Genomic DNA, 20553 nt, shown 5'->3' on the forward strand with positions numbered 1-20553 from the left:
ACCCCCGGAAGAGTGCCCCTATAAAAGCAACCTAAGCTGCCCCTATTGTGTGAAACCTCTGTTGCTCTGCCAGGTGGACTTTGCTTCTAGTAAACACTTTTATCTTTTTCATAATCTTTGTCTCTTTGCTGAATTCTTTCTTCCAAGAAGATAAGAACCAAGGTCCTTCTTCCAGCCGCTCCACCACCAGAATCGGCTCCAGCATCCTTTTGGGGAGATACCATTCTACCGAACCCTGAGCCACGGGTGGGCAGGATGGGGTGTCATAGTCACCGGTGGGCCTTGCCCCAGCCCAGGACAGGTAGGTGCAGAGCAGCCCCTCCATGGTCAGCTCTGCCTGGGGTGACCAGGCTGAGGTCTGCCTTGTCAGGGAGGGAAGAGGTGGGGGTCCCACTTTGGGTGACTGAGGAGTTACAGGGACAGGGAGAAAAATGGAGAGGGACAGACAGTGAGGCATCCATAAGACAGATACAGAGAGAAAAAGAGACACGGGAGGAGATATAAAGAGAGAGATGGAGGGACTTCCCAGGCGGTCTAGTGGTTAAGACTCCACATTTCCAACACAGGGGGCACGGGTTCGATCCCTGATTGGGAACTAAGATCCCACATGCTGTGCAGCATGGTCAAAAAATAAAAGAGAGAGAGGGAGTTGGAGACAGCAGGAGATACAGAGAGAGACACAGATACAGATAAACAAAAAATGGAGAAAGACAAAAGGAGACGAGAGAGATGGACAGAGACAGTGAGGTCAAGATAGAGAAGAGAGAGAACAATGGCAGGCAGGGAGAGAAACTGTCAGATGGAGAGACAGAGAGCGAGAGGTACAGCAGTCAAGATGACTCCCTCCAGGATAGAGCAGGCTGTAAAAAAAAGGCAGATCAAAGGCACTAAAAAAAAAAAAAAGAAGATGCCTCTCTCCCCATCCCTGCCCTCCTCAGCCCCACAGAGGGAGGCCTGCAGGGACAAGGTGGCAGAGATGCACCGCTCACCGATGCACCAATGCAGAGATGCATCGGCCTGGAAGCCGAGCCCAGGCCCCTCCCCTTCTCCCACCAGCTCTGGCAGTGTGGCTGCTGGGTGGACGTCGTGGTGGACGACAGGCTGCCTGTGCGTGAGGGAAGCTGATGTTCGTGCGCTCGGATCAGCGGAACGAGTTCTGGGACCCACTCCTGGAAAAGGCCTACGCCAAGTAAGGACCCCGACGCCACCACTCTGGCCTCCTTCTAGGCACTCCCACAGCAGCAGCTGGTCCTCCTTCAGCTCTGCCCACCTTCCCTCCTGCTGCTGGCCAAGCCCATTAAGCTGCTACCCCGCTCACAACTGAAGGCCCCACGCCCTGAAGAGGAAAACACTGAAGAGGCGTCCTTGCTCCCCGGCACCCCAAACCATCAATTAGTATTAACGAGGGAAGGTTCCTCTCTGCCTAAAGACCCCCATCTGGTCTCAGATGCCGGGGAGGCCCCACCCCCTTGACTCAGGAGGTTAGAGGGCCTGGAGCCGGCCTGTGAGCCCACAGTGTCCGGATGGCATGTGGCAGCAGCAGAGCCGCCATCCAGCTGGTGATCGAGGAGGCAGGGCCTGGAACCAAGGGCCCCAAAGCCCTTTTGGGGCCAGAACTACAACGCAATCCGAGCAGCCTGCCTGGATGAGGGGATCCTGTTCCGAGATCCCTACTTTCCTGCTGGCCCTGATGCCCTTGGCTGTGACCAGCCGGGGCCCGACTCGGAGGAGACCAAAGGGGTGGAATGGAAGAGGCCCCATGTAATGTGTGGGTGGGGGTTGGGCTCCCGGGTCTGAGGGAGGAGGTGTCGCTGTGGGACCAGCTCAGAGCAGGTTCAGCAATCCTGGGTCAGGGGAGGCCCAGGGAAGCCAAACAGCTGCCCACAGGTTTTACAAGCCTCTCATGGGGTTGGAGGCCCTCATTACTCCAGAGCCGCGAGGGCGGGAGGGGGCCTAGGCATCTGACCCCCCCGGCTGCTCCTTCCCTCCCCTTCCTGGCTGAGGTCTGGATTCCCCCATCTCCCCCAGGAGTTTTGCGCTGAGCCCCAGTTCATCTGTGAGGACATGAGCCTAACAGACGCGTGTCAGGGGAGTCTGGGTGAGACCACTGAACCCGTGCGGAGCCTGCAGATCTGGCAGGTTGCAGTGGGGACCCTGACAGCTCCGCCCGCAGCCTCCCCCTTCCCTGTCCCTGCCCCTCTCTCTCTCAGGCTCTCCTCTCCTAGTGCCTCGGTCTCCCTCTTTCCACCCTCCCCCAATCCCAGCCTTTCCTGCTGGTTTCTTGCAGCCACTGCCTCCATCACTGTGTACCCACGACTCCTGTCCCAGGTGGCCCCCCCGGGACAGGGCTTCCAAGATGGCTACGCAGGCGTCTTCCACTTCCATGTAAAGCTCGGTTCCTCTGCTCGTGCCTCAGTTTCCCCCAGGGTGACATGGATTTCACAGTTGACACTGTCCCCTTGGGGCTGTAATTCCCGGACTGGTACAGCAGGGTCAGGCGTCAGAGGTTGGGGCCCAGCAGGGTTGGAGGTGGGAAGCTGAGCCCAGGCCCCTCCCCTTCTCCCACCAGCTCTGGCAGTGTGGCTGCTGGGTGGACGTCGTGGTGGACGCCAGGCTGCCCGTGCGTGAGGGGAAGCCGATGTTCGTGCGCTCGGATCAGCGGAACGAGTTCTGGGACCCACTCCTGGAAAAGGCCTACGCCAAGTAAGGACCCCGACGCCACCACACTGACCTCCTTCTAGGCACTCCCACAGCAGCAGCCGGTCCTCCTTCAGCTCTGCCCACCTTCCCTCCTGCTGCTGGCCAAGCCCATTAAGCTGCTACCCCGCTCACAACTGAAGGCCCCACGCCCTGAAGAGGAAAACACTGAAGAGGCGTCCTTGCTCCCCGGCACCCCAAACCATCAATTAGTATTAACGAGGGAAGGTTCCTCTCTGCCTAAAGACCAGGTGGTCCTTGATGTGGCAGGTAAGAAGATCGATCTTTAAAATTGATACGGGAGCCACTCATTCTGTCTCGATTTCTCATGCTGGGCCTCTTTCCTCTAGAAGTTGCACAGTAACTGGTGTTGACAGAAAGCCTTGAACGCGTTACTTCCCTGGGCCTCTCGCTTGCCAGTTTGAACGGTGTTTGATCTTACATGCCTTTCTAGTTGTTCCTGAGCGTCCTACCCTACTTACTACTGGGGAGAGACCTTCTGGGCTCCCTTGGGGCTATATTAGGGTTCAGGGTGGGCCTAGGGCAGCCCTTTATCTTGACCCTGGCTAAGGCAGATCAATGGGAAGAGCAAGGGCCTACTCAAAGGCTGCTCTTCAGCTCTTGCCCTTTTAATCTGCTTGTTAAGTTTGCTTTTTCCAGGTTACAGCAATTCCAGATGATGGTGACGCAGGGCTTCCATCCACTCCCTGAAACCAGTCCTGCCGGAATGACAGCAGAAGTTGCCCTGGGGCCCCTAACAAGGCAAGGTAAGGGTTCCACGGCCCCCATTAGGTAGGGTGGGTCTGTGAACGCAAAGTCAGCCTGAAGAAGCTACAGAAGATGAACCATTGCTCTTCATCCTCCCGATAAGATGTTTTTGGGTCCACATCTCTCAGGAGGGATTTGAGGTAGGAGATAGATATGGCCCTGCATGAGCAGTTGCAGCTGGTCTCCTGCTGCTTCGAGATGGGACACCAGCGGAGGTACTGGGCCCTGATTGGGCGCATTCTTGTGGATTTCCCAGCCCAACACATGCGCAGAAGAGGCCCTCGGTCTGGGGGAAGGGCAAAAGGAGGGAGAAGATGCCAGGTGGAATCCATCTTGGCTGAGAGATTGGTGCCCACAGCAGGACCAAATACGGAGATGATTGGTCAGAAAAAAAACCCGGAAGAGTGCCCCTATAAAAGCAACCTAAGCTGCCCCTATTGTGTGAAACCTCTGTTGCTCTGCCAGGTGGGCTTTGCTTCTAGTAAACACTTTTATCTTTTTCATAATCTTTGTCTCTTTGCTGAATTCTTTCTTCCAAGAAGATAAGAACCAAGGTCCTTCTTCCAGCCGCTCCACCACCAGAATCGGCTCCAGCATCCTTTTGGGGAGATACCATTCTACCGAACCCTGAGCCACGGGTGGGCAGGATGGGGTGTCATAGTCACCGGTGGGCCTTGCCCCAGCCCAGGACAGGTAGGTGCAGAGCAGCCCCTCCATGGTCAGCTCTGCCTGGGGTGACCAGGCTGAGGTCTGCCTTGTCAGGGAGGGGAGAGATGGGGGTCCCACTTTGGGTGACTGAGGAGTTACAGGGACAGGGAGAAAAATGGAGAGGGACAGACAGTGAGGCATCCACAAGACAGATACAGAGAGAAAAAGAGACACAGGAGGAGATATAAAGAGAGAGATGGAGGGACTTCCCAGGCGGTCTAGTGGTTAAGACTCCACGTTTCCAACGCAGGGGGCACGGGTTCGATCCCTGATTGGGAACTAAGATCCCACATGCTGTGCAGCATGGTCAGAAAATAAAAGAGCGAGAGAGAGAGTTGGAGACAGCAGGAGATACAGAGAGAGACACAGATACAGACAGATAAACAAAAAATGGAGAAAGACAAAAGGAGACGAGAGAGATGGACAGAGACAGTGAGGTCAAGATAGAGAAGAGAGGTAACAATGGCAGGCAGAGAGAGAAACTGTCAGATGGAGAGACAGAGAGCGAGAGATACAGCAGTCAAGGTGACTCCCTCCAGGATAGAGCAGGCTGTAAAAAAAAAAAAAAAAAAAAAAAAAGGCAGATCAAAGGCACTAAAAAAAAAAAAAAAAAGAAGAAGATGCCTCTCTCCCCATCCCTGCCCTCCTCAGCCCCACAGAGGGAGGCCTGCAGCGACAAGGTGGCAGAGATGCACCGCTCACCGATGCACCAATGCAGAGATGCATCGGCCTGGAAGCCGAGCCCAGGCCCCTCCCCTTCTCCCACCAGCTCTGGCAGTGTGGCTGCTGGGTGGACGTCGTGGTGGACGACAGGCTGCCTGTGCGTGAGGGGAAGCTGATGTTCGTGTGCTCGGATCAGCGGAACGAGTTCTGGGAGCCACTCCTGGAAAAGGCCTACGCCAAGTAAGGACCCTGATGCCACCAGTGGCAGCCCCAAGTCCCAGCCAGCAGGCCCCAAGCGACAGGGGATGCCCGGAGCCCCCCAACTTCTGGGATCCTCTAGACACCCCGCCAAAGATCTCAAACCAAGGTACAGCCCACAGGACCCTCATGTCATACCATCACCTGAGGACCTCCAAATCATAAACACCTCCTTGATATTTCTTTTGTGGGGGGACCGTGCCTTGTGGCATGCGGGATCTTAGTTCCCTGACCAGGGATTGAACCCGCGCCCCCTGCATTAGGAGCACAGAGTCTTAACCACTGGACCACCAGGGAAGTCCCCCTCCATTGATATTTCACACAAAACATTCCTCGATACCCACTGAACACTCTTAGTTCTGAAGGAGCCTGAAATCTCTTATCAGGCCCCGGAGTCACCAAATCTAAACAACCCCCTTGGGGGACCTGTAATCTCAGACAGTCTCTCCTGATCCCTTGAGAAACCCAAGACACCTCCAAAATATTGGGTGTAATCCCTGGTACCCTTAAATCTTCGCTTTTCCCCATTCTCCAGCTCTGAAATCCCTGACAAACCCCATAGGGATCACCCCCCAAAGCAGACATCTCCCACAGACTCTAAGGGTCAGACACAGCCTCCAGGATGCCCAGAATTCTTGCAGAGCTCTTCTGTGACCCCCAAATCACGCAGTCCTGGTGGCCCCAGGAGCCACCAGCCAAATTTCCCAGGGCTTCCCAAGTGCACCCTCCTTAAGAGTCTGCAAATTTGGGGGGTAGCCCTTGGGGCCTCACAGCCTGAGACAGAGGCCCCCCCACATTCCCATGGTTGCCCAAGATACTCACCCATGCCTCAGACACCCCACCCCAGCCCTGCTCCCACAGGCTCCATGGCTCCTATGAGGTGATGCAAGACGGCCACATGAATGAGGCTTTCGTGGACTTCACAGGCGGTGTGGGCGAGGTGCTCTACCTGAGGCAGGACACTCCAGGCCTCCTCTCTACCCTGCTCCATGCCCTGGCCAAGGAGTCCCTCGTGGGAGCCACTGCCCTGGTGAGAGAGTCAGACTCCCATGAAGACCCCCGCCAGGACCAGAGTGCAGTCACAGCTAGAGAGGGGCGGTGTCCTGTGCCTTTCTCCCCTCTGCTTTCACTGTTGGCTTATTGTCTCTCACAAATCTAATGCCAGCAAGTCAAAAGGACATTTATTTGCTCTCGTGACTAATTAACCTTCAGGCACAGCTGGATCCAGGTGCTTAGTGGATGTTGTGAATGTGTTTTTCTATTCTTGCTTCTGGGTTAGATTCACTCACAGGCAGGCTTTCCTCTCATGGGCACAAAAGTGGGCCCCACAGCTGCAGGTTCCTCCTACTGCCCCCTGGGGATGTGTGTGTGTGTGTGGAAAAAAAAAAAAAAAAGTGCCTCTTTCTGAGAATTTTAACAAAAGTCTCAGGACTGATTTTTCACAGGCTCAGTTTGGGTCATATGTCCATCTGTGACCCAATCACATATTCATTCACTGAGTCAGTCTAACTCATTTGTTCATTCATTTATTTAATCCTCTACTCAGTTACTGAGTGTCTTTTGCCTTTCTCCACCTCTTTTCCTCTCTGTTCCGTATCTTTCTTTGTCCCAGTGTCTCTATGTCTCTCCTCTTTATTTATTTATTTTTTTAGTAAATTTTTAAAAATAAATTTATTTATTTATATTTTTTATTTTTGGCTGTGTTGGGTCTTCGGTGCTGCGCGCGCGGGCTTTCTCTAGTTGCGGTGAGCAGAGGCTGCTCTTTATTGCGGTGCACGGGCTTCTCATTGTGGTGGTTTCTGTTGTTGCGGAGCACGGGCTCTAGGTGCACGGGCTTCAGTAGTTGTGGCTCAGGGGCTCTAGAGCACAGGCTCAGTAGTTGTGGCACATGGGGCCTTAGTTGCTCCGCGGCATGTGGGATCTTCCTGGACCAGGGCTCGAACCCGTGTCCCCTGAGTTGGCAGGCGGATTCTTAACCACCGCGCCACCAGGGAAGCTGTATGTCTCTCCTCTTTAAATCTGTTTTGGTCTCTTGTCTCCATCTGCCTCTCTCTCCTTCTCTTGCCTTCACTCGCCAACTCCCGGCCCCTCTCGGAGCCTGGTGCCGTTCAGTTAGGTGCTCTGGGTGACTCCTGCTTTGGTGAAAGGAGGTGGGGATGCAGAGGGGAGCCCTGTCCCCCGCTATGGCTCACTGTCCTGTCCTCTTCCCAGTGATCGGGGCGAGTACTGTACAGAAGATGGGCTGGTGAAGGGACACGCGTGTTCAGTCACAGGCACACACAAGGTGAGGAACCCCCAGGGTGGGCTGGCAGGGGGTGTCCAAGCACCAAACCCCCACTGACCACGTCTCCCTTAGGTGTCACTGGGCTTCACCAATGTGCGTCTGCTGCAGCTGCGGAGCTCACGGGGCCGAGTGGAGTGGTCTGGGGCCTGGGGTGACAGGTGGGATGGATCTGGGGGGGGGTGGGTGGCTCGGTCCCACCTGCCCACCCCTTACACCTCGGTCTCCCCAGCTGCCCACGCTGGGACGCGCTCCCCACCGAGTGACGAGATGCCTTACTGGTGGAAAAGGAGGGTGGCGAGTGCTTGTGAGTGGGGCAGGGTCCCCGGTCTGCTCCGGGGAGGGGCACCAGGCCAGCAGGGTCAGGGAGGGGGCAAGTCCCGCTTGAAGGGACATGGAAGAAGCTCATGGGCGTGGGTCCTAACGGGGAGAAACTGTCCACATCCGTGGTAATTCGGGAGCTGGGTTCTATTTCAGGGAGTCGAATTAGAATTAACAGTAACATTAGGGAACTTGGAAGCAGAGCAATCTTTGGAGGGTTGAAGGGGGGATGGGTAATGTTTACGGCAATTGAGGGAGGCTTGGTGACACTGGGGCATTTCTTGAGATTTGGCAATATTGAGGGGCTGAAGGATACTTACTGGTAATAGAGAATCTGAGGGTCTTGATATTTGGGGGTTGAAGGCAATTTGACAATATCTGGGGGCAGTTTGTGGAGCTTGGCTATTTGTAGGGCATTTCTGAGGACTTGAAGAAATCTGAGGGAGCTGGAGGGCTCTAATTTGAGGGTCATTTCTGGAGACGTGTATTATTTGGGGGACCGAAGTGTACTTGGCGACATTTAAGGAATTTAGGGGCCGTGTGACTTGGGGGGTCGTGAGCTATTTGGGGTGGGGGCTGGGCCAGGGTCTGACTGCCGGCCACCGTCCCGGCTGGAGCTTCAGGGCTTCCTCTGCCACTTCGCCACCATCCAGGTCTGCTCGCTGAGCCCTGAGGTGCTGGTCCCCAGCCTGGCGGGAGGCGGCAGACACATCCACACCTTCCAAAGCCACTGGGTACGCGGCTTCAACTCTGGCGGGGGCCAGCCTGGTGCCGGTGAGGCCTGGAGGGGCCCCTGAAGGCAAGCAAGGGGGGCCGTGGCAGGCTGGGTAACCCTGGTTCTTTGTCCTTTACTAGAAACCTTCTGGACTCACCCCCAGTTCCGGCTGACGCTGCTGGAGCCTGATGATGATGATGATGATGATGATGAGGAGGAGGAGGAGGAGGAGGAGGAGGGGTCCTGGGAGGGCTGGGGGGGCGCACCCCCAAAGGCACTGTCCTTCTGTCACTCATCCAGCGCACCCGGCGGCGCCTGAGGGCCCAGGGCCTCACGCACCTGACCGTGGGCTTCCACGTGTTCCAGGTGGGACCCCGGGCTGGAAGAGGCAATGGGGGAACACAGAGGCATGGAGGTGCAGGAGTCCAAAGGGGGGGATCCGAGGGGGTAGAGGATGGGGGCTGAGGGTCAGAGTCAGGAGACAGCTGAGGAAATCGGAGGTGGGAGTCAAGGAGGGACTGAAGGGCTAGGGAGGGCGCAGAGGGAGAGGCTGGGGGTCAGAAGGGTAGAGGGGTGAGGGGTCAGAAAGGAGACAGAGAAAGGGCAGGAGGAAAGGCTGAGGATCAGGGAGGGGACCGAGGAGCGGTGGGCACAGATGGGAGGGAGGGAGGGAGGGAGGGGCCCAGGAGGGGCTGCGTCCGGGGCTTTAGAAGGGGTGGGATGGGAAGAAAAGAGAGGGAGGGGTGTGGAGAGGGGGGCTCTGAGGGGTGGCTGCCTCCGCCTGGCCCTGACTCCCCTTGCTCTTCCTTCTTCCAGATGCCAGAGGAGGTGGGTATCAGGACCCCAGATTCCATCCATCTCTGAGCCAGCCCCAGCGGCTGGGACAACCTGGGGGCCTGGGACGCACTTGGGGTGATGGGTGACCAGTGGGTTTGGACAGGGCGGTGTGGAGGATGCAGTGGGTCGGAGGCTGGGTGGGGTGAACTTGGACGGCGGTGGTCACGCCGCCCTGCCCCCCAGCTGCTGGGACTGTGGGACTCCCTGCTCAGTCGCGCGCTCTTGGGAGGCCTGCTGCTCGCCCTTCTGCGCCCACCGCGACGTGAGCCGCCGCTGCCGCCTGCGCCCCGGCCACTATCTGGCGGTACCCAAGTGGTACCCAGCGCCGCCCGCGCCTGCGACGAGGCCGACTTCACGCTGCGCGTGTTCTCCGAGCACCGCCACACCGCAGTGTGAGCCGGGATCCCCTGCCCCGCTGGGTCAGCCCAGGGCCCCCAGGATCCCGCCCAGACCCCACACGGCCGCAGGGTAAGCAGTCCCCTCCCCCATCATCATCATCATCTCCCCCATCATCATCATCATCATCATCTCCCCCATCATCATCATCATCATCATCTCCCCCATCATCATCATCATCATCATCTCCCCCATCATCATCATCATCATCTCCCCCATCATCATCATCATCTCCCCCATCATCATCATCTCCCCCATCATCATCATCATCATCATCATCATCTCCCCCATCATCATCATCATCATCATCTCCCCCATCATCATCTCCCCCATCATCATCATCTCCCCCATCATCATCATCTCCCCCATCATCATCTCCCCCATCATCATCATCATCTCCCCCATCATCATCTCCCCCATCATCATCATCATCATCATCATCTCCCCCATCATCATCATCATCATCATCATCTCCCCCATCATCATCATCATCATCTCCCCCATCATCATCATCATCTCCCCCATCATCATCATCATCATCTCCCCCATCATCATCATCATCTCCCCCATCATCATCATCATCATCATCTCCCCCATCATCATCATCTCCCCCATCATCATCATCTCCCCCATCATCATCATCTCCCCCATCATCATCTCCCCCATCATCATCATCATCATCATCTCCCCCATCATCATCATCATCATCTCCCCCATCATCATCATCATCATCATCTCCCCCATCATCATCATCATCATCATCTCCCCCATCATCATCATCATCATCTCCCCCATCATCATCATCATCATCTCCCCCATCATCATCATCATCATCTCCCCCATCATCATCATCATCATCTCCCCCATCATCATCATCTCCCCCATCATCATCATCATCATCATCATCATCATCATCATCATCTCCCCCATCATCATCATCATCATCATCATCATCATCTCCCCCATCATCATCTCCCCCATCATCATCTCCCCCATCATCATCATCTCCCCCATCATCATCATCTCCCCCATCATCATCATCTCCCCCATCATCACCATCTCCCCCATCATCATCTCCCCCATCATCATCATCATCATCATCTCCCCCATCATCATCATCATCATCTCCCCCATCATCATCATCATCTCCCCCATCATCATCATCATCATCTCCCCCATCATCATCATCATCATCTCCCCCATCATCATCATCTCCCCCATCATCATCATCTCCCCCATCATCATCATCATCATCATCTCCCCCATCATCATCTCCCCCATCATCATCATCTCCCCCATCATCATCTCCCCCATCATCATCATCATCTCCCCCATCATCATCTCCCCCATCATCATCATCATCATCATCATCTCCCCCATCATCATCATCATCATCATCATCTCCCCCATCATCATCATCATCATCTCCCCCATCATCATCATCTCCCCCATCATCATCATCATCATCATCATCTCCCCCATCATCATCATCATCATCTCCCCCATCATCATCATCATCATCATCTCCCCCATCATCATCTCCCCCATCATCATCATCATCTCCCCCATCATCATCTCCCCCATCATCATCATCATCTCCCCCATCATCATCTCCCCCATCATCATCTCCCCCATCATCATCTCCCCCATCATCATCATCATCATCTCCCCCATCATCATCATCATCTCCCCCATCATCATCTCCCCCATCATCATCATCATCATCATCATCTCCCCCATCATCATCTCCCCCATCATCATCATCTCCCCCATCATCATCTCCCCCATCATCATCATCATCTCCCCCATCATCATCTCCCCCATCATCATCATCATCATCTCCCCCATCATCATCATCATCATCTCCCCCATCATCATCATCATCTCCCCCATCATCATCTCCCCCATCATCATCATCATCTCCCCCATCATCATCATCATCTCCCCCATCATCATCATCATCATCTCCCCCATCATCATCATCATCATCATCTCCCCCATCATCATCATCATCATCATCTCCCCCATCATCATCTCCCCCATCATCTCCCCCATTATCTCCCCCATCATCTCCCCCATCATCTCCCCCATCATCTCCCCTATCATCTCCCCCATCATCTCCCCCATCATCTCCCGTCTGTAATTTGCGGGGAGATAGATGATGTGATCAGCACTGACCTGCGTGCCCTCATGGTGAGGTGCTCCTCTGGGAAGGGGTGCGAGGGTGTGTGTGTGCTGCGGGGTGGGGGTCCTCTTGGCCAGAACTAAACACCCCGTACCCCACAGGTCCCCTACATTCCCCTGGAGCTAGAGATGGAGCAGCTGTTTCAGGAGCTGGCAGGAGAGGTGAGGAGATGGGGCAGGGCTAACGGGGTCCCTTCCCTCCCCTCCCCGCCCCTCCCCTCCCCAAGCCATGTACCCCTCTCTCCCTCCTTCCCTTCCTTTCTCTCTCATCCTAGACATCTCATTTTGCTTTGACTTCTCAGTCTGTCTGTGCTTAAATCTCATGAGCTTCTTTTCTCAAAATGCTCACAGCCTTCCCTGCCTCAGAGCCTTTGCTCAGTCTGTACCCTCCCCCTGGACGGCTTTCTCTCCCTTCACAACCCCTGCCAGGCTAAGGCCTTGTCTTCGCAACGTGCCCTGACCCTCCCCCAGGCTGGTCAGCTGCTTGTCCTCTGTGGGCTCCCGCAGCCCAATGCTTTCTCATTGCAGCCCTGACCACTCTGGGGACAGGTCTCACTCCCTTTCTGGACCAGGAGCTCTGAGAGGGCAGGCCTGGGCCTCTCTCAGTCCCTGCTGTGTCCCAGCACCACCCAGCATGCTGTCTGGGTGGCCCCGGGCTGTTTGTTGAATGACTGCCTGAGTGCAGGCTCACAACCGGCTCTCTCCTTACCAGGAGGAAGAACTCAACGCCCCTCAGCTCCAGACCTTATTAAGCATTGCCCTGGAGCCTGGTGAGTTGGGGACCAAGAGTGGACTCCACAGAGCCCCCATGTGTGTTAATCCACGATGCTTCTGGGAGTCAGGGCTGTGGGAACCCTGGGCTCAGCCTGCTGGCGTCTCCCCTGTAGCCAGACCTGTGGGTTCTGTGATAGGACCCGTGGCCAAGGCCATGGCCACGTATAAGCCCATCTTCCTCTACGGAAGTGTAACTGTCCTGAGCACAGACCCAGCCCCCCGCGCCTGGGTTCAAATCCAGCTCTACTAGTTTCCAGCAGTCACATGGCTTTCTGCACCTCAGTTTCAGAAGGGATTATTGGGGATAACAATCACCCCTAGCACTTACAATGATGGCCAGTTTGCAGGAAGTGCCTTTTCTTCTTTCCTGTAGCCAGGGCCCATGCACGGACTCCCGGAGAAATCGGGCTCAGGACCTGTGAGCAGCTGCTGCAGCGTTTTGGGGTATATGATGGGGGCATTGCCTGGATAGGGAGGATGGCCTCCGCTTCCCTTCTGGGGACGTTGACCTTCACCAGATGCCGCATCCCCAGCATGGGCAAAGCCTCGACCCCTACCACTTCCGGCAGCTCTGGGGCCACCTCCTGGAGTGGCAGGTAAGATGGGGGCCGGGCAGGGCACCTCCTTCTGGAGGGAGAGGCACCTTTACGAACGTGGGCGTAGGTGCTCTGTGGGCTAGCAGGGCCCCAGGGGAGAAGGGGAACTTGAACACACCACGCCAACCTGGAGGCATCTGGCTGGGATATCCCTGCCCCGTACACCCCTTTCTTGTCCCTCTAGGGGCACGAAATAGCTCAAGGATGAAGAGCAGACTTGGATCCTGGGTTGGAATCCCAGCTCCCAGCTCAGCCCCTTCTGGCTGTGTGACCTGAGGGGCCTTATGCTTGTCTGCCACTGGGAGGCAATAATTCCCCCCCTCCGGCGCTCCCTGTTCTGGATCCTTGTGAGGAGGAGATGGTCCCAGACCTCCCACACTGCGAGTGGTAAGCCCGCCCTCACTCAGCCCTTTGTGGGTAGAATCTCACCTTGTCCTCACAACACCCCTGTTACTGCTGGTACTATTGTTCCCCATTTACCGACTGGGAAACAGACGCCAAGAGTGGTTAAGCTGCTTGCATAGGGCAGCCAGGAAGAAAGGCAGGTGGGTGGGAACTCAGGCTGTCTGGCTCTGAGACCCCCTTTCAGCCTCCTTCAGGGTGGGACTGACCAATACCTCCCTGCCCAGGCCACGTCTGACAAGTTCGATGAGGACGCCTCTGGAACCATGAACTCCTGTGAACTGAGGCTGGCCCTGAACGCAGTGGGTATGGACAGAGCTCCTGCGGGATCCTGGGGACGGATCTGCTCCCCCTCCTCCCCTGCACTCCTCCCCTGCCATCCACAAAGCCCACACCTTAGTTGCCCACTCTTGGCAGGAACTGGGTGACCCTGAGAGAGGCCCAAAGGGGAGAATCCTCTGTGTGGGGGGAGGAGGGTACTGAGGGAGGGAGTACGGCCCTCCTGGGAGGGGAAGGGGGTGTTGGGAGCTGGTGCCTGAGAGGCCCCAGGCCCCAGGACCTCATGGTAGAATGTCCTGGACTCCTGGACTCCTTGGGTGGCCCCTGGGCGCCTGGAGCCTCCATTTCCCTCTCTGTAAAATGGCTAATACAACAGGGTGGCCAGGTGGAGCCTGTGGAATGGAGCCCACAGGGTTTAGTGCTGGGGAATGCAGCTTCCATGACCACGTGCCAGAGCGCCCAAAGGAAGGCTCCCACTGAAAGGCTGAGTTCTTCCAGGAGACGTAGAACAACCCCATTCCGTTTGTGTGGGAGCGCAAAAATCCTAGCCAATGAACAGAGGTAGAGAGCAACTTTTTCCCTGGGCTAATGCAGTTGGAAAAGTGCATGTGATCTGTCCCCCACCCCACCTTGTGCAGATGGGTTGTGGTCTGGGATCAGACACAGAACTCCCAGACCCCCTCCCCACCCCAGGGCTCATCGGCCACAGCAAAGGGAAGGGTGAGACATGGGGAGATGGGGGGCTGGGGGTGATGTGACCCAGAGTCTGAGGCAGGGGGAGACCCTGAGGGGGGAAGTCAAAGGTGCGGGGAGGTGCAGGAAAAGAAGGGAACTCAAGACGGGGGAGATGGAGTCAGAAGATTGGGAGATGTGAGCCTGAGAAACAAGCGTCCCAGGTAGGGAGAAGCAGAGGCGAGAGAGGGTGGGGGAAGGTGGAAGGCTGTACCGTTCACGCGGTATGCCCGAGTGCCTGGTACAAGCCTGGTGTTAGTCTAGGAAGAGGAGCGCTCTAAGCGGCTGACGTGCTGATGGTACAGACACACAACAAGCGGAACGTCTAGGGCAGATGGTGAGAAGTCCTACGGTGGCAAAAGGAAACAGGCCATGGTGCTGGGACCTGCAGGGGGTGAGGCGTGGGTTGAGACATGGCGGTCAGGGAAGGCCTCACTTGGGTGGTGTGTGAAGAGACTGGAAGGAGGGGGAGTGAGCCTTGGGGACTCTGGGGAAGAGCGGTCCCGATGGGGGAAGTCAGTGTAAAGGCCCCGAGGAGGCTGCTGTGGAGGCTGCTGTGGAGGCTGCTGTGGAGGCAGCGGAGTGAACGAGGGGCCCGGTGATGGAGATGAGGACAGGGGGCCAGTGTGGCTGGAGCCAAGTGGGGAGGGGGAGGTGGTCAGAGAGGAGGTCGGTGGAGGAAGACAGGAGAGCCTCACGGGGCCTTGGGAGGACAGCTCTTTAAAATTTTTAAAATATGTACTAGAGGGAGGAGGGAGAGGCTAAGTCCAGGGTCAGGGATTTGTGTGTGAGCCTGGAGCTGACAGGCAAGGGAGAGGTGGTGTGTATGACAGAGGGAGTACCAGGGAGCGGGCCAGCTGGAAGCAAGGTCTGGAGACCCGGGCAATCCTGGGCTGGGGGGACGGACAGGAGCAAGAACCTGCTCCGATCCAATCCTGTCCTCTGCGCCACAAACACCCCCTGAGCCCCGCTCCGCTCCGCTCCAGGCCCTGTGCTGGCTGATGCTGGGGATTCAGTGGTGACCAGAAGCCCTTCCCGGACCTCACCCACCACTCACTCCCCTGCCCAGGGCAGGCGCAGCCAGAGCCACCAAAGACAGCAACAGCCCAGAGGGCTCAGGGCAGGGATGTGAGCTGTGGGACCCCAGAGGAGCTTGATGCTGCTTGCTGGGGGCTGAGGATCTGAGAGAACTTCCTGAAGGAGGCGTGTATCAGAGTAGGAACACTCCGGGCTCAGAAAGGACACGGTGTTCTGGGCAAAGGGAACATCGAGTGCAAAGAAGGCAAAGGCAGAGCCCAAGGTCAAGTAGAGGAGAGCGAGGAGGGGGCAGGAGATGAGGTGCAGCCTGTGCAGGCCACCAGGTGGCTGGGGACAACGGGGGCCCTGGGGGAGGGGTAACCAGGAGGTCATGGTCACTAGGGCCCGGTAACCTAGGTAAGGGGTTTCACAGGGACTGGCTTTTAAAAGCCTCTGTTGGACGATTCCTCATCGGAGGTGATTTCTGAACTCCAGAAATCGCCCCTGATATATGGAGCATCAAGAAACTGACTCCATACGGGGCTGACAAAAATGCTTTGCTGCACAGAAATACTCTCTAATGTCTATTAGCAGAAATCCTGCAGAGTTTAAAGGAATAATAACAACAATAGTTATGATGTGCCAGACACTGTCCTAAGCTCTCTCTCTATAACATCTTCACACGACCTTATAGGGTCAAGGCTATCACAGTCCCCATTTGACAGATAAGGAAACTGAAGCCCAGAGGAGTGAAGGGAGCTGCCCGTGGCCTCACGGCTGGGATGAGGCACAGCTGGGACTAGAGAGGTGGGACCAGGCCCCCCTGGTGTCTGCCTTCCCTGGGGGGTCGGAGGGGGGTATGACCCTGAGGTGGGGCTCCCGGGGCAGCTCAGCAGGCTCAGGGGTGGCCTCCCGCAGGCTTCCACCTGACCCAGGCCCTCACTAGCCGCCACCGGGACAGCCGTCTGCGTGTGGACTTCCAGCACTTCGCGTCCTGCACGGCCCAGCTCATCTGCATCTTCCGTGAGTGTCGTCCCTGACACTGGTGGGACGGAGGGGGGGATGTCTCCATGGTAAGGGGACCAGGGAGGCGGGCGCTCACCCTGCCCCTCTCTGACAGGCCACTGCGGCCGGCACCTGGATGGGGGCGAGGGGGTCGTCTGCCTGACCCACAGAACAGGTGAGCCTGGGCCGCAGGGAGGGGTGGCACGGGAGTGTCAGGAGTCCTCTCCCTCGTGCCTGCTGTTTCCCCTCGCCCAGTGGATGGAGGTGGCCACCTTCTAGGACCTCAGCCTGAGAGCCCTGCCTCTCCCTTCTCCCAGCCCGGACCAGGGTTTCCTCTACAGGGAGAGGGGGCTGATGACCTGACGTTAAGCAGTGATTCAGAGCGTGGCCTTGGGAGCCAGCCTGCCTGGAGCTGACTTCTGGCCCCACCACTCATCAGCTGGGTGACACCAGGCAAGTCACTGCACCTCTCCGGTACACGGGCATGGTAACAGCACCTCTCTCGTGCAGGCTGCGTGAGTTAGCCCACCTTACACGCTTAGAACAGTGCCTGGCCTGCAGTGGGTCCCCAACAGCACTCCTCCTTTCACACGCTCATGGGAACAGGGACTGGGGCACTCCCACGCCCCACCTCGCTCTGGGAAGAGGTGCTCTATCATGGCTCTCCTAAGAGGTGGAGAACAGATAGAAAAACAGAGGACACTGTAGGAATCCTTCTTAAAAATATTACATGTTTTATTATCCTGTCCCCAGAAGGGTGGTTTATCCAGAAACCGAGAAAAAAAATAATCAATCGGAATAAACTCAAAAAATGGGGGGGGGGAGGTGGTGGAGTGAAACCATCCACTAACAGGCAGCTAGGCCAGCAGCCCACCCTCCGCCTCGGGGAGGGGTCCCCAGAGACCCACGCCGACGGCAGACATCAGAGAAAGCGGTAAGGGGCTGGGGGAGGGGAGCAAATCAGCTATGTCTTCATTATGAGAGCAAGAGGCGGCGAAGATATGCTGCTAGGTGAATATATATTTATATAATAAATCCGTAAGTTAATAAAGTAAATAGTAATTCTCTGAAAGGTTTTTTTTTGTGGATTTTTGTGTGTTTTTTTGGTGTGTTTTTTTGTGTGTGTTTTTCTTTTCTTATTTTTTCTTTTTTTTTTTTTTTTTTTGCAGGTGGAAGGGGTCCTTAGAAAATCTGAGAGATACGCAGGTCCAGACAAAGCAAGGTGGGGGCTGGCTGGGGGTGAGGCTGGTCTGCCCAACCTCACTCCTGGACAGAAGAGGGGGGACTGAGCTGAACCCCCTCATCTCCTGGCAATGCCAAGTGAGGGGAGGGGACAGGGGAGCAGGGAGCAGGCTGGTCCTCTTTCCTGCCGGGCAGCTGTGGCGCCCTCTGTGGGGCCCATCGCAGGCCCGGGGGGTTCCTGGACAAGGCACGTCGGGCTTTGGCCTGGATGTGGGAGGCCTTGAAGGGACCTCAGGGGAGAAGAAATGGACCGGGGGGGTGGTGAGGGGTGGGCGTTTCTAGGGCTTCGAGGGGGCCTGTTTTGCTGTGAGGATCCACTGTCCCCTCCACAGAGTTAAAAAAACAAAACAAAACAACACATCATATATATTTACCAGACCAGAAGCGCTGACCCCGGAAGCCTCCCTCACCCCCATCCAGGGGGAGGGGGAGATCCTCCTGGTCCACCGACAAAGAGAGAGGAGAGAACCTGCCCCAGCCCCTCCCTGCCCACCCCGCTCCCGCCCAGGAAGGACTGACAGAGTGCTTTGCATAGATACAGAGTCAGAGGAGTGGGGCCAGGGGGTGCCCTTGTAGCGGGGAGGGGGGCAGAAGAGCTCCCCCAGCCCCTCCTGGAGGCTGTGAGGAGGGGTGTTTGGTCAGGGTTTCTCCGGTGGGGGCCTCACAGGTCGCTCTCGCCGTACAGGGCTGTGGAGAAGGACTTGTAGTCGAGGGCCCCGGGCACAGCATCAGGGCCCTGGTATGGGGCCATGCGGGCGATGCAGTACTCTGCCTGGTCGGGGGGCAGCTCTCTCCGCAGCTCCTCGGCTGTGATGAAGTTCTGGGGGCGGCAGGGCGGGAATCTGGGTCACCGCCGACACGGCCGCTGGCCCACCCGGCCCCTCACGCCCAGCCCTGGCCGTGAGGGCCCCTCCCCGCCGGCCGCTGGGTGCCTCCCAGGTGTCTTGCTCACCTTGTCCCCGGCCAGGACCTTGAAGGAGGCGATGACCTGGTCGGCCGTGTCTGTGTCGGTGGTCTCCCTCGACATGAAGTCGATGAAGGCTTGGAAGGTCACGAGGCCGCTGTGGTTGGGGTCAACCACGCTCATGATGCGGTTGAACTCGGCATCGCCCTGTGAGGGGGGTGGGCGGGGACAGGCGGCCTTTCAGTGGGGCAGGGCGGCCGGGCCGGCCCGGTGGCTAGAACCGGGTTAGGAGAACAGGGCCCGACCCCAGCGCACACGACAGGTGTCGTGAGTCCGCCTCCAAGGGTCTTGGCTCCCGGCCGACTGCCCCACCTGCCCCAGACCTGGGACGCCTACCCTGTGGGAAGTGGGGAGTTGGGGAGTGGATCTAACAGGTCTACTGCTCCTCAGCCCTGGTTCACAAGTTAGCTCCGGAGGGCGAGGAAGAAAGAAAGAAAGAAAGAGAAAGAGAAGGGGAGAGAGCTGGAGGCCTGACCTCCTCTCTCCAGAGACTTCCAGAAAAGGAGGTAGGAGGCTCAGGGAGTCATCGGAGGGACCCCAACCAGCAGATGCAGCAGAGGAGGAGCAGGGAGGCCAGGCCGTGCTGCTCTGGTGGAGGAGTGTCCCCGAGGACGTGGACATTCTGGAGGCGGTGAGGAGGGGGAGGAGGAGGGTGAGGAGGAGGAGGAGGGGGAGGGACGGAGGAAGGGGAGGAGGAGAGGAGGAGGGGGAGGAGGAGAGGCACAGCGGCAAGGGCAGGCAGAGGCGGCATACCAGGCTGTATCCCGTGGAGATAAGCAGAGCCCTGAAGTCATCGGAGTCCATGCTGCCTGTCTGCTTCTGCTTGAGGACGCAGGGACAGCAGAGGAGACCGGGCCCAGAGAAGGCAAGAGGGGCCGCCCCGTGTGCACAGCGGGGAAACAGGAGAGTGGCAGGGAGCGGGGGAGACAGAGGCGGCCCCGAGAGACCAGGTAAGAGGGAAGGTGTCCGGAGAGACACAGGGCAGGGAGGCAAGAGAGCCCGTGAAATGGCACACATGATGGAAAGGGGTGGGACGGCCAGAGGGAGGGGAGACAGAGAGAAGGAGAGAGAGAGAAAGAGAAGAGCAGTTAATGCCACAGTCCACTGGGGCCCAGGGGGCGCGTACCTGCCGGTCATTCTCCACGTCGTAGCCCAGGCTGATGAGGCAGGCCTTGAACTCCTCCGGCCCCAGCGCCCCGCCGTGGTCCTGCCGGCGTCCGAAGGCAGGTGTGCACAAGGGGCGGTGTGGAGACCGGGCCGGCACCGAGGCGGGGAGAGGGGCCCAGGTCACATGCAGAGGGCGGGGGAAGGGGACACACGGGGGAGGGAAACACAGAGTTAGAGGTGACGTGGACAAGGTGATGGCCAAGGCAGGGCAGGTGGAGGGGCGTGGGTGGCCTGGAGGGCAGTCAGAGGCCTCCTCCCAGCTCCTCTGGGCCAGAGCAGGGGTGGGAGCTGAGAGGTGCCAGGATTGAGGCTTGAGTCCCAGGACTCTTGGGAGGGAAGGGGGGAGCTCTCCTCACCTCCAGGATTTGGGGTGGGAGAAGGGGGATTGCACCCCGTCCTGCTGGGCCCCTGCCTAACGCCCAGAGCACATGCTACCCACAGAAAGCAGGCAGATGACACATCAGGCCCCGCAGGGCCTGGGGCAAACTGGTGCTCAGGGCCCCTCTAAAGGGGCTGCCAGACCAAATCTGACTTTTAAGGACACTGT

At 57.4% G+C, this 20553-nt stretch overlaps 2 protein-coding genes and 1 non-coding gene across 14 annotated transcripts in view; 1 reads left to right on the forward strand and 2 right to left on the reverse strand.

The window, feature by feature from the left end:
* The first annotated feature begins 1523 nt into the window (after positions 1 to 1523).
* On the forward strand, positions 1524 to 16987 carry LOC131744951 (calpain-12). Its single transcript, XM_059045030.2, is given in 25 exon segments — positions 1524 to 1601; positions 1603 to 1761; positions 2029 to 2099; positions 2268 to 2385; positions 4943 to 5076; positions 5956 to 6132; positions 7306 to 7378; positions 7451 to 7536; positions 7608 to 7681; positions 8306 to 8470; positions 8552 to 8623; positions 8626 to 8777; positions 9228 to 9239; positions 9432 to 9484; positions 9486 to 9549; positions 9552 to 9644; positions 11799 to 11837; positions 11931 to 11990; positions 12541 to 12598; positions 12976 to 13046; positions 13136 to 13198; positions 13828 to 13906; positions 16547 to 16657; positions 16749 to 16804; positions 16886 to 16987. Coding segments are annotated over 25 exon segments (2145 nt in total). The 3' UTR covers positions 16913 to 16987.
* TRNAR-CCU (transfer RNA arginine (anticodon CCU)) lies at positions 5319 to 5391 on the reverse strand. Its single transcript has one exon. It is a non-coding gene; the product is annotated as a tRNA-Arg (tRNA).
* Positions 16988 to 17344: 357 nt separating the features above from the next.
* Positions 17345 to 20553, reverse strand: part of ACTN4 (actinin alpha 4) — a 71792-nt gene continuing 68583 nt past the window's right edge. For 4 of the 12 annotated variants that reach the window (XM_059044996.2, XM_059044994.2, XM_067018229.1 and 1 more), the window contains 3 exons: positions 19593 to 19658; positions 18828 to 18986; positions 17345 to 18695 (listed from right to left, as the gene is read on the reverse strand). In XM_059044996.2, the coding sequence (XP_058900979.1) occupies positions 18537 to 18695; positions 18828 to 18986; positions 19593 to 19658 (384 nt within the window). In that variant the 3' untranslated portion in view covers positions 17345 to 18536. Of the gene's footprint in view, positions 18696 to 18827; positions 18987 to 19592; positions 20047 to 20553 lie in introns of all 12 variants that reach the window. The other 8 variants (XM_059044993.2, XM_059044995.2, XM_067018226.1 and 5 more) reach the window with 4 other exon arrangements.

This window comes from Kogia breviceps, chromosome 18 (assembly GCF_026419965.1).
Source record: "Kogia breviceps isolate mKogBre1 chromosome 18, mKogBre1 haplotype 1, whole genome shotgun sequence".
In the NCBI taxonomy this organism is placed as follows: Eukaryota; Metazoa; Chordata; class Mammalia; order Artiodactyla; family Physeteridae; genus Kogia; species Kogia breviceps.